Consider the following 12,502-nt stretch of genomic DNA (forward strand, 5'->3'; position numbering starts at 1 on the left):
ATAATTTTTTTAAAAAACATTATCTATTTATTTAGTGAATTAGGTAGAAGAACATAAACAAAACGTCATATCCACGATTTTTTTTCTCAATAATGTAAAAAGATATATTTATTTAGCAAAAAGTTGTGGGAAAAAATTTATTTAGTAAAGTGGGGTAATTTTTGGAGAAAAGGCCACGGGCGTGTGCCCCAGTCAAAAAATCGTGGCCAACAGTCTGAAAAGGCAACGATTCCCTCTTACTGTGGGTAGAACCCAGGTCTCATAAAAGGCTACGGTTTCTAAGCTGTTGCCTAAGGATTTTAGGCAACCACTTAGAAATCGTAGCCTTTGGGAATTTTTTTTGGAGGCCCTGGGCTGTGGGCCTGCTTGCACAGGCCCAGGGCCGGCCCTGTTTGCAATATGTTTAATAGTTCATTGGTAAAGGCTACTAAGTTACTACTTGTTTCATAGTACCATTTGTTTGTAAGCATGGCAAAGCTACATGAATCTTAATTGTTCCATATGGAAAAAAGACAGTTTCAGATACTTGCACCTGAAAAACCCAAGAAAGTGGCAAAAAGTTTAATCACATGTTCAGATGCTCGTGAGGTGCATGTGGATATTCTGGGTATTGCATGATGTTTTGGGGGTGATAATGTAATATATGAAAGTGGCAATGTATGTTCAGTCAGTCGCTTATATAAAATTCAACGAGTCATAAAATCAGATAAAATTACGTATGAAAGTCCCGTGCATCGCACAGTCCCAATCCTTTTTTTTTTTTTGGTCAATAGAAGAATTTTCATTCCATGTGGGTTGAACCCAGAACAAATACAAGGCAAGGCCCAAAACAAACAGCTAATGTGGCGTAGCTAAACAATATGACAAAAAACACGTAGCTCGCTTAGCTGTCTCGGGTAGACACATACACCGAGTAAAAAGCCAAAAGATAGAGTCAAAAGCAAAAGGCTCTGCAAGAGAGAAACACCTAATAGCTTCTAGGGACAGGTACCTTAAGTACAATAACTAAAGCATGTGTTCCTTTTCTTGAAATAGACCAAAGAAAGTTCACAAGGAAACCAGATCCATAAAGCTAACATCTGGTACTCAAGGAGAACCCGTGAGGGAAAATAAACTTGAGTGGAAAATCAGTTCTTTGGCTAGAGAGCTACTAAGAATTCTGATCCTTGTTTAACAAATGGTGTAATTCAGGAGGAGGATTCCACAGCCATAAAGGTGGGAGATTGGCAGATCCTGCAAGCTGGGCAACAGTGTGGGCTACAACGTTTCCCTCTCTGGGAGTCCAGGTAAAAAACCAGAATGGAAATCTTCTCTTCCAAGTAGAAATGTCATGCAAAATATTTGAGATTTCTTTGATCTGTCTTTGACCATTGCAGGCTTCTATCAGGGATAAACAATCAGATTCAAAATGGACCTTTTGCAGCTCAAGATTTTGTGCAATTTGGACTGCCTCTCTTAAAATGATGGCTTCTGCCAAGAGGGGTTTATGGGCATACAATTTCTTTGAAGCACCACAAATAATTGAGCCAAGCTCATCTCTAAAAACATAGGCCCCAAAAGCTTTCCTTGTGTGTTGTGAAAAAGCGGCATCAGTATTGCATTTGAGAAAATGTGGTGGAGGTTTTTTCCAATTTTTGTCTGCTGCAGATTGTCTATTAGTCGGTTGGGAGTGGTTTTCAGAGTGGAATGCAGTCAAAAATTCACTGTGAAGAGAAGAAGCATTGAGTAGACATCTTGCAGGATTGGGATTCACCCCTTCAAAGCAAGCTTTATTCCTCATCTTCCATATTTCCCAAAGGATTATGCACAAGAGTGCAATAGAATGTTCAGCTCCTGGATCACGTTCATAAAGAATTTTAAAACTTTGCTCTAACCAAGAAGAGAAGAGGACATTTTGTGAATTTTGAAAAATCAGAGATAGGGGACTCCCAAACCAAACTGGCCTAGTCCAATCACACCCTAAGAAGGTATGGTTTATGTCTTCTATTCCAATCCCACAAATTGAACAAGAATCATCTCTACCCAAATTTCGTTTTTTCAGGTTAAGTTTCACTGGGAGAGCTCCGCTACAAGTCTTCCATACAAAAGTCTTAATCTTTTGTGGGATCCTTGCCCCCCAAATTGTTTGCCAGAGGAACTTGGAGGGGTGAGAAGAAGAGGAGGCCATGAGGGACTGTGACGCAGCATTGTTAGCCACCCTATAACCTGACTTGACAGAATAGCAACCAGAAGGGGCATAAGGCCAGAATAAACAATCTTCAGCTCCTGTGACACTGAAGGGGGTCTGCAGAATCTTTCCTATCTCTGTTGAAGGAACATGTTGGTGTAAAAAATCCACATTCCACCGGTGGGCCTCATGGTCGATTAGCTCACTCACCTTCATGGCTCTAGGTCCTTCTTGGAGTCTTTGACCATTGGCAAGCCACCTATGCTTGGTGGAATCAATAAGAATCCCAGAACCAATATTCCACTGACCATGTTCTAGCAGTAAATCTCTCCCATGCAGCATACTTGACCAGACCCAAGAAGAAAGTCTCCCTCTGTTGCTTGATAGGAAATCTGACTGGGGAAAATATAAACCTTTCAGAACTTGCACCCACAAAGCATTAGGCTCCTGATAAATTCTCCAGGCTTGCTTTGCTAACAAAGATTGATTCATTTGTTCCATATTTTTAAATCCCATACCACCTTCATCTTTCCTCAGGGTTAGGTGTGTCCATTTTCTCCAATGGATGCCCCTATCTTTTTTCCCCTTCCACCAGAATTGGGCAATCTTTGAGCAAATTTGAGCACAAAAATTTTTTGGGAATTTTAAGATTGCCATTGCATAAGTGGGAATCGCCTGAAGAACAGCTTTGATAAGAATTTCCTTTCCGGCTTGATTGAGCAAGGTACCTTTCCACCCTTGAATCTTTGAAAGAATTCTGTCCTTTATCCATTGTTAATACCTAAATAACAATCCCAATGAAGCCCAAGTTAATAGAAAAATAAAAAACATGGCTTGAAGCCCAAGTTGTAGTAATGGTCAAAAGTTTGCACACTCCTTATCCAGCCAGAATAATATGATACGTGTTGAAAAAGAAAAAAAGATACGAGTAAGAGTGAAGTACACGAAATTGATTTTATTTTTTTAATTACAAGTTATATGTTTTTTTTTTATTTTTATGAAATCGAAGTTATATTATATACTACTCCTATATGCTTATTTTTATTTATGAAAAATAACAATATAAGAAATTTTACTTTTTAACCAACTGAAGAATCTCAACTATAGCAGCAGAATCTAAACGCTATTTTCTACACTATATTCCCAAACAGTAACGATTCTCTATTTTCTTACAGTTACACTCTACTCTCTCTCTCTCTGCAAAACCCTAAATTCCCTCTACCTTCAATCGGAACCCATTTTCGCCGACGATGCCGACCAAGGAAGATAACGCCGAGAAGGAGAAGTGCTTCGAGCTCTTTCTCAAGATCGGCTTGGACGAACGCACCGCCCGTAACACCGTCGCCAACAACAAAGTCACCACCAATCTCACCTCCGTCATCACCGAGGTATCCACAAATGCTTCACGATTTGTGAATTCAATTCGTTTCTATTTTTGCGTTCTCTTATTCATTCATGCGTTGTGGTTGTTTTAGGCTGGTGTTGCCGATGGGTGTAGCAGAACGGTTGGAAATCTGCTTTACACGGTACTGTATATATATATATATATATGTCTTTGCAATTTGCATGAACCTGTTTCTATGTTAAATTTATGATTTATTGTTTGTTGATATGGTCCTTGCCATTGATTTATGTGGCAGGCTGCGACGAAGTACCCTGGAAATGCGTTGCCTCATCGCCCGACGCTGCTTCAGTACGTTGTTTCGTCGAAGGTGTGCTCAATAGATTGCTGTTTGTTGTTGTTGTTGTATGTGATAGGATTGGCGTGTGCTATCATATTAGCTGTTTATTTCATGTTCTTATATGTTTCCATGCTACGTTTCTTTGTTTGGTTGTCGATTTTCCCGTTAAGAATTAAGATGTACTGTCTTTTTTTAGTTTAGAAGAACTATTGCAGTTAATTTATTCTACATGTCAATTGTATTATCATTGCAGGTGAAAACAACTGCGCAGTTAGATGCAGCATTATCTTTTCTTGCTGCCACGGGTTCGGAGAGTCTTGATTTGAATAAGTTTGAAGAAGCTTGTGGTGTTGGTATGCTACAAAAACTTTAGTCTCCTTAGTTTGGCCATAATTTTACTTTGCATGGTAGTTCATTTGTGTTTAAGTGCTCTGGTAGAGCTTCAGCAATTTGTATTTGTTCTGATAGTTCTGCTTCTCTTCAGTTAGATAGGGTTTCAATTTCTTTTGAGTTATCCAGTGTCCACCTTGCTGATTCTTTTGCACACATGAGCAGGTGTTGAGGTTTCCACAGATGATATCAAGCATGCTGTTAATGAAGTTGTTGAGGAGAACAAGGCTACAATTTTGGAGCTGCGTTATCGAACAAATGGTAGCTCTTAAGTTTTGACTCCTAATGATTTTAATAATTTAATTCTCATATATTTGATCACGTTGAAATAAAAAATTTAAATGATGATGCAATGATGAAAAAATTTGACCTTAACAGTTGGCTTAATCAGTGTATGGGTTCGTTTACTGATCCAGATAATCCAAACAATCTAACGAGCTAAAAACCGGTAGAGAACCAGTTTAAAACCAGTTTGAACTTTGAACTGGTCAATTTAATATAGAAACCTGTTTTAGATAAAGAAAAGATACATGTATAAGATTTGCGAATAGATACCTATTATTAGCCTATTCTTAATTTTTATCTTGAAAACATATAATAAGGTCTTTATATTAAATTAAAATTTTACATATCTTGAGTTCTTATAATTTATGTTGGTTCTTATAATGGTCGGATCCCTTCCCGGACCCTGCGTGTGCACCCAACTGCCCTTGCCTTGAGTTCTTATATTCTATGTTAGTTTATGACTTGAAATTATATACCTTATAAAAATGTTAGTAACTATTATTGGTTTGACCGCGGTTAAACCAATTAACCGATGTCTTCATTGGTTCATTCACCAGTCCAATTTTTAAAACATCAATATTATGTGGTTTAGCTTTCAAATTTACATTTGTATGAAGATTATTCCATTCCTGCAACTATATACACCTTTTAACTTTCAAATTTACATTTATATTAGTTTTTATATTTCTTGATGCACTTTTCTATAGGAATTCAAACGGTGTAAGGTGTATTCTATTTCTTGATGTGCTCCTTATGTGATAATTTTCCCTTTGATATTGAGCTACCAATCTGTTCAGCACTAATAAACTTTCATAATTCACTTTCTAAATTTTTAGTTGGTGAGTTACTTGGGCATGTGCGGAAGAGGCTCCCATGGGGTGATGCAAAAGTTGCAAAGGTGATATCTGCTAAATTAAGTTAATATGTTTTATAGTTTATCTTTTATTCGAGGTTTGTTAATATCATTTAGTTGCTTAGCATTTTTTATTTGTGTGACAGCAACTTTTTGATGCAAAACTATATGAGCTTCTTGGTGATAGGACAGCAGCAGATGATGAAAAGCCTTCAAAAAAGAAGGAGAAACCTGCTAAAGTGGAGGTGAGTTTTTAGTTCGATGCTGTTTTTCTTTTACTTTTATTAGGACATGGCTCACAAGTTGTTTGATATCCTACTTATATGCTTACAAAGGATAAGGCAGCACCTGTTGTGACTGCTGAAAAGGTTCCTGAAGAAGATCTTAATCCATTTTTGATTTTCCCTAATCCGGAGGAAAATTTAAAGGTATTTAATTTCCTTACTTTGAAAATTAATTGCATTCTCATTCTATTATTTTCATGTTGTGAACCTAATCCTTCATTCCTTACTTTGAAATTTTCTTTTTTCTTTAACTTGCATCTACAACATGTAACGAGGATCATGTTGATTTCAGGTGCATACTGAAGTACCTTTTAGTGATGGTAGTATTCTGAGATGCTGCAATACAAAGGCCCTTCTTGACAAACACTTGAAAGCAACAGGTGGAAAAGTTTTGACTCGCTTTCCACCAGAACCAAATGGATATTTGCATATTGGTCATGCCAAGGTATGCAACGTGTTTCACATATTAATTGTTATACTTAATAATCATATTTTTTCAGTGATTTCTTATTAATTTTAAAACAAAAACTTAATTATTGCTCAGGCAATGTTTATTGATTTTGGATTGGCGAAAGACAGAGATGGTGGCTGCTACCTGAGGTGTGTATTTTTTATTTATCAACTTTAACTTTCCTCTTGATATATTGTTAGAGTCACCAGTGTCTCTTATGCGGAAAGAGATAGAAGTTGCTCCTTGGGACATGAAACATTAAGGTGTTGTTTATCAATGTTTTAGCATCTTGTACATATGAGATTCTAGTTTGTAGTTTAAAATAGTTGATAGGTGACCATTGTGAGCCGGTAACAATCCGTCTAGATTTGTATTAAAATCAGAGTTCTCTCTGGATCTTTTCAGTATGTATATATGTTGAAAGCTCTCTTTGATTTTTTATATCTGCACTCTGGTCATGTGCAAGAATTTTTTTTTTTCTGTACGAATGAACATAGGTTGCAATCTTGATAGTCTTATTGCACAGGAGCAATCTTTTTATCCTTTTGGGTTGCAATTTTTCTTACTTGCTGAGATTGACGACATAGCTGCACTTGGCTAATGTCGATATTTTGGGGAAAACATTGGGAAAACTTACACTTGATTAGTGGCACGTCCTCGCACTTCAGAATCTAGGCTAGAAGTAAGGAATCCTGTTTTACAGACAGGCTTTTATGTAAAATTATTGAGAATAGAAAGCTGGGTTGGCTCAAAGGCCCTCTGTTACAAATGTCAAATGTGGACTGTTGACTTTTTTTGCGTTCTTTCTTAACATCCTCTGCACCAAATCAACCATTCTTATGAAATCATTCATGGGCCATAGTGGAACTAATGTGCTTTGACCGGTGCAAATAATGATTAACCGGGTTTGACACTTCATGCATATCTTAAAAAATATTTGGCATCCATTTTCATTGTAGACACTTGTTAGAAACTATCCTAATTCTTGATTACAATTTTAATCTATCAAATGGCAATAAACTTCTGAGTGAGCTGTTATGGCAATGAATGTATGACCTATTTACATCCATTATGTTGTATTAAAAGCATAAAGGAGATTACATTTTCTCTATTATTACCATTTTATGAAAAAATCCCAGATGTGTTCATTCAGGTCAATGAATGTTAAGCATCTTATGGCATCTCCTTTAACCTAATAGTTTTTGATGTTTAGCTTTTACTATTTTCTATAAAATGCCTTTGAAACTTTCATTAGGTCTTTGTCATTGGAATGGACCTTCAATATGATGTTGTTCGTTCTAAGTTCGATGCTTTATTGTCCTTCCAGGTATGATGATACAAATCCTGAAGCAGAAAAGAAAGAGTACATTAATCACATTGAAGAAATTGTCCAGTGGATGGGTTGGAAACCGTTTAAGGTATGCTGGTTTTTTTATTAGCACCACTTGCTCTCTTCCAACCTAGCTGTTTAGATCTTTAACAGCTTTATACTTTTTACAGATTACTTATACAAGTGATTATTTCCAAGAATTGTATGAGTTAGCAGTGGAGCTCATAAGAAAGGGCCATGCTTATGTTGATCATCAGGTTGGTATTCAAACATGTAATAACTTATTACTACAAATGTTCAGCATGTTCAGTACTTTATTACTTCATTAGTTCATTTGCTTTATTACATGTTTCACCGGTATTGTTTCTCTCCTTTGGGTGTAAATATATGCATCAGCTATAGTTGACTCAATCAAAGCACTAATTAAAAGCCATATGGTAGTTTACTTTCTGCTATGTATTATGAAAATCTCAATTGTATTGAATTATGTCATAGTTATTGTGGAATTACTCATGGAGGATGAGAATGTTACATCAAGTTATACAATTTGCATTGTTGCAACAAAAATAAACATCATTTACTAGAATTATTTGGTTGTAGACTCCGGATGAGATAAAGGAGTACAGAGAGAAGAAATTGAACAGTCCTTGGAGAGACAGACCAATATCAGAATCTCTGAAACTCTTTGAGGATATGAGGCGCGGTCTTATAGACGAAGGAAAAGCCACACTTAGAATGAAGCAAGACATGCAGAGCGATAATTACAATATGTATGACCTTATTGCATACCGAATTAAGGTAAGAGCACAGCTAGATATGTTTGATTACTCAAAACTCAAAGTTGACTATGTTATCTTATGGTATATGAATGCTCTCTGTCTTTAGTTTACACCACACCCTCATGCTGGAGACAAATGGTGTATCTATCCAAGTTATGATTATGCTCACTGCATTGTGGATTCCCTAGAGAATATCACACATTCAGTAAGTTTTCTTTCAACCTGAGTTCTTTTATGTTACCTATTTTGGTATTTGCTACTTGATACTTAAAGTCGACTGTTATTCTTTGATTGTCATGCTCTCCTAATTTTTATACTAAATATTATTAGCTATGATATGATCTTCTTTATGATGATGTCCCCTTTAGTTAAGAAGATAATATGTGTATATCTTATGTTGATGCCTAGGCAGCTTGAGTCCTAAACTATCCTCCTACATTGATATATTTATATTTTAAGCTTTTGTTGATATTTTGTTGTTGCCAAGTTAGACATCTGAAGAATATTTGGTTGGAGTTATGTTATCAAATATGTACATATTCCTGTGATTTTGAATGTTTATCAAACAAACCAAATACGATATAATGTGTGCTGTTTATACTAGTGTGCAGTACACAGTGTGCTGTTCATTTATCAATATAGCAGTTGGAGCCTTTTTACTGCTGAGTTATGTACTATTAATAGCTATGGTTGATGCAGTGATTCAAGCGATTGTGACTGGTCTTAATATAACAATTTATGCATACAGAATGCTACACGAAGTTTGTTTGGCTTTTTTTATTGGGATGTATACCTGTTGATTTCAAGTGTTGTTATGCTGGTGATTGATGAAGTTATAGGGTGATTTAATTCGCTGACCTAAAGTATTTAGTTTTACTCTCCACATCTTTTAGACGTGTCATATTTTTTGTTTTGCCTAATTTGACAAATGTTTTGCGCACTTTCGCCATATGTTGAGATTGCTTGACTTCCTGGCGGATTCAGTTATACTCGCTTTCATTAAGTTGATTTAATGTTTATTCTCTTGTCTCACCCTGTGCTCTAACTTATGGTATAAGTGGTTTCTTATCATCTAGTCCTTCTAATTTTCTGTTAGTCCTGAACTGCTAGTTTTTTTAAATCACTTAGTATTTTTTGTGTCAAGAAATATAATTCTGTCATTTATATATTGCTATTGCATCTGGCCAAAAAAATGTTTAATCAGTGGCTTTCTTGTCTATATGCTTTGTTCCTGACAAATAGCACTCTGATTGAGTATTATCTGCCAATTGTGTTAGTGCATGCTATGAGTGATAACATTTGTTGTTTGTTGTCATTATCTATATCTAAATTACAAATATCTCTTGCAGCTGTGTACACTGGAATTTGAGACACGTCGTGCGTCATACTATTGGTTGTTGCATGCATTAGACATTTACCAACCTTATGTATGGGAATATTCAAGGTTGAATGTCTCTAACACAGTTATGTCGAAGCGTAAGGTGAGGAAACAATCTTGGACATTGTAATAATGTATTGTGTTCTTTGTTATAATGCTTTTACTTTTCCTTTCCCTAATTCTGGATTATTTTTTGTTGAAGCTAAACCGTCTAGTTACAGAGAAGTGGGTTGATGGGTGGGATGATCCTCGGCTGATGACACTAGCTGGGTTGCGGCGTAGAGGTTTCACTTCAACAGCGATCAACTCTTTTGTCCGAGGAATTGGAATCACTAGAAGGTTGGATATGAAACTTCACACTTAAATCCGTATCTAAATTTTTCCAAGACTTTCGCTCTACCATTTCCGAGTTTTCCAAGATGTTGAAAGTTTGTAGACATTTGAATTTGGTATCTACATGAAATTAATAACTATTTAAGTCTCTTTCAATCCCTGATTTTGCAGAATTATTATAGAATATGTTGATAGTACACATGAATGATTTCTAATTTTCTTAGCTATACGAATTCTGTAGTTGCATGTTTATTATGTCTTTGGACATCTTCTCATATTGTGTACAAAAAAAGGTTTATGCTCATCATCTCTTTGTGTGTGATAAAAGTCACAGCATCATATGCATTTACTTTTTTTGCATTAAAATACTGTCGTGGCAGAGCTGAACTTGCATTATTTAGTTAATTTAATTAAAAATATTTTCTTCCTTCTGCTGCAGTGATGGCACTTTGATATCTGTGGAACGCCTTGAATATCATGTTAGGGAAGAATTGAACAGAACATCTCCTCGAACAATGGTTGTCCTTCATCCACTCAAGGTATATTTTGCATTCTTTCGGCAGGATATTGTTTGACTTTTATCTAGCTCTAGACTAATCGGCTCTGTTTTGTAAGGTTGTTATTACTAACCTTGAAGCCAACTCAGCAATTGAGGTTGATGCCAAGAAATGGCCTGATGCTCAAGCTGATGATCCATCTGCTTTCTACAAGGTGAAATTTGTCTTGTGATTCTTTAAGGGACTACTAAGGTTTTAGAAACTCTTGTTACTAAATCACTTGTAGTCAATTTTGTCAATTAGGGACTCACCTTTACTCAATTTTTTTACTCAACTTTAATCCTTATCATGGTATTGACTTTTATGTTGTTATAGCCTTATGTTTTTATGTTTCTTATTTTTGTCATGCATTTGTTCGCAGATTCCATTTTCGAATGTTGTATATATTGAACGCTCGGATTTTCGGATGCAAGATTCAAAAGATTATTATGGCCTTGCTCCCGGTAAATCTGTGATCCTCAGGTTAGTTGACTGAACAAATCAATACTGTGATACGTGCATGAGAAGTTATAGGTCCAATATTCAAAATTTTGCTGTTCTGTGCAGATATGCATTTCCTATAAAGTGCACTGAAGTTATTCTAGCTGAAGATAATGAGACTATTGTAGAAATTCGGGCTGAGTATGATCCTTCAAAGAAGACAAAGCCTAAGGTTTAGTAACGTTGTAAAGTCTGTTGATTTAAATTAATGTCTCCAAGAGTTTAAGATCAGATTGGTGATCTATGCAAAAAAACTGTTTACAGGGTGTTCTCCATTGGGTTGCTCAACCTTCTTCCGGAGTTGAGCCGTTAAAGGTGGAAGTCAGGCTGTTTGAGAGGCTTTTCCTATCAGAGGTTAGCTATCTTCATGTCCCAGTACTCTCTTTCACGTTTATATTTTTGTTTCTAATGATTTTTACCTGCTCCTTTTTTTTAAATCACTGCAATAGAATCCCGCTGAACTTGAAAACTGGCTCGGCGACCTAAACCCTCATTCCAAAGTCGTAATTCCAAATGCATATGGTGGGTCTTCACTCCAGGGTTCCAAAGTTGGGGACAGTTTCCAATTTGAAAGATTAGGTACTTACTTTGACTACTTATTTTCTTTAGTTTGATCCTTATTCCATTCTTTTTTGCTTAAATACACAATCCTTATATCTGCAATTCCAGGCTATTTCGTGGTCGACAAGGACTCTAGTTCAGAGAAGCTTGTTTTTAATAGGACGGTCACCTTAAAGGACAGCTATACTAAAGGTGGAAAATAGGATTCATGTATGGAGAAAATGAAAGGAGAACACGGCAGATATGTTCAAATATTTATGATGTAGAATCACTTTTTTGCTTAAATATGTACATTATAAGGGATCAATAAGAAGTTCCGAGTTCTTTAATTAACCTCTGGTGTGGTTATTTTTGAGGTGGTTTTGTCTGGTGAGTATAGCTGTTTACTCCCGGGGAAGTAATACTAACATTTTTGTTATTTTCATGCCATTTTTTGTTGTAAAAGTGGCATCACATCAATCCTAAAATGAGTAGTGTGAATGAGAGTATTGCACTTTTCCATTTAGTAAGTACAATATTTTAACAGCGATGTCATATACAACAAATGTTTGATTCGGCTAATTGTCTGTATAAACCAATCTTGATATACAGTATAACCATGATATTCAAATTGAACTGTTAAGATTGTTGAAATTGGTATTTGCCTTGGACCCTGGAGTGAGAAAATCGTAAATTGTATCTTGGTTATACAAATGGAGTTATACTAAATTTTAAATTAACTTCAAGACAGTAAATGATTTCATTTTCTACTACATAATTTCATATAAAGTAGGCACACTACATAATACCTTATAAAGCGGTAATGAACCAATTATTTCAAAAGCTTTGAGTAAATGTCACATAAATAGTTTTATATTATTACTTGTCATATATCCCATTATGCAAGAGCCTGTTTAAACTTGAAGTATGAGCAATATCTGAGATTCAATTTTGATGGAACTATAGATGACATCAAGTCAATGAACCATTACT

General features: G+C 35.7%; 1 protein-coding gene across 1 annotated transcript; it reads left to right on the plus strand.

The window, feature by feature from the left end:
- The first annotated feature begins 3,284 nt into the window (after positions 1-3,284).
- LOC130710869 (glutamine--tRNA ligase) lies at positions 3,285-12,031 on the plus strand. Its single transcript, XM_057560255.1, has 23 exons — positions 3,285-3,555; positions 3,643-3,693; positions 3,808-3,879; positions 4,103-4,202; positions 4,405-4,500; positions 5,361-5,422; positions 5,524-5,622; positions 5,713-5,805; positions 5,954-6,106; positions 6,206-6,261; positions 7,440-7,530; positions 7,613-7,699; positions 8,043-8,240; positions 8,328-8,426; positions 9,571-9,702; positions 9,802-9,938; positions 10,372-10,471; positions 10,548-10,643; positions 10,851-10,951; positions 11,036-11,141; positions 11,234-11,323; positions 11,419-11,548; positions 11,639-12,031. The coding sequence occupies exons 1-23, from the start codon at positions 3,418-3,420 to the stop codon at positions 11,731-11,733; spliced, it is 2,382 nt and encodes a 793-aa protein (XP_057416238.1). The 5' UTR covers positions 3,285-3,417; the 3' UTR covers positions 11,734-12,031.
- Positions 12,032-12,502: the final 471 nt, after the last annotated feature.

The sequence above is a fragment of the Lotus japonicus genome, chromosome 4 (assembly GCF_012489685.1).
Source record: "Lotus japonicus ecotype B-129 chromosome 4, LjGifu_v1.2".
Taxonomy (NCBI): domain Eukaryota; kingdom Viridiplantae; phylum Streptophyta; class Magnoliopsida; order Fabales; family Fabaceae; genus Lotus; species Lotus japonicus.

What these genes read in the sequence shown, in the direction of transcription:
- LOC130710869 (XM_057560255.1), top strand. Translation starts at nt 3,418, where the DNA reads ATGCCGACCAAGGAAGATAACGCCGAGAAGGAGAAGTGCTTCGAGCTC. An exon ending in ATCCGGAGGAAAATTTAAAG is followed by an intron (nt 5,806 to 5,953) that starts GTATTTAATTTC and finishes TGTTGATTTCAG; the next exon opens with GTGCATACTGAAGTACCTTT. An exon ending in TGGGTTGGAAACCGTTTAAG is followed by an intron (nt 7,531 to 7,612) that starts GTATGCTGGTTT and finishes TACTTTTTACAG; the next exon opens with ATTACTTATACAAGTGATTA.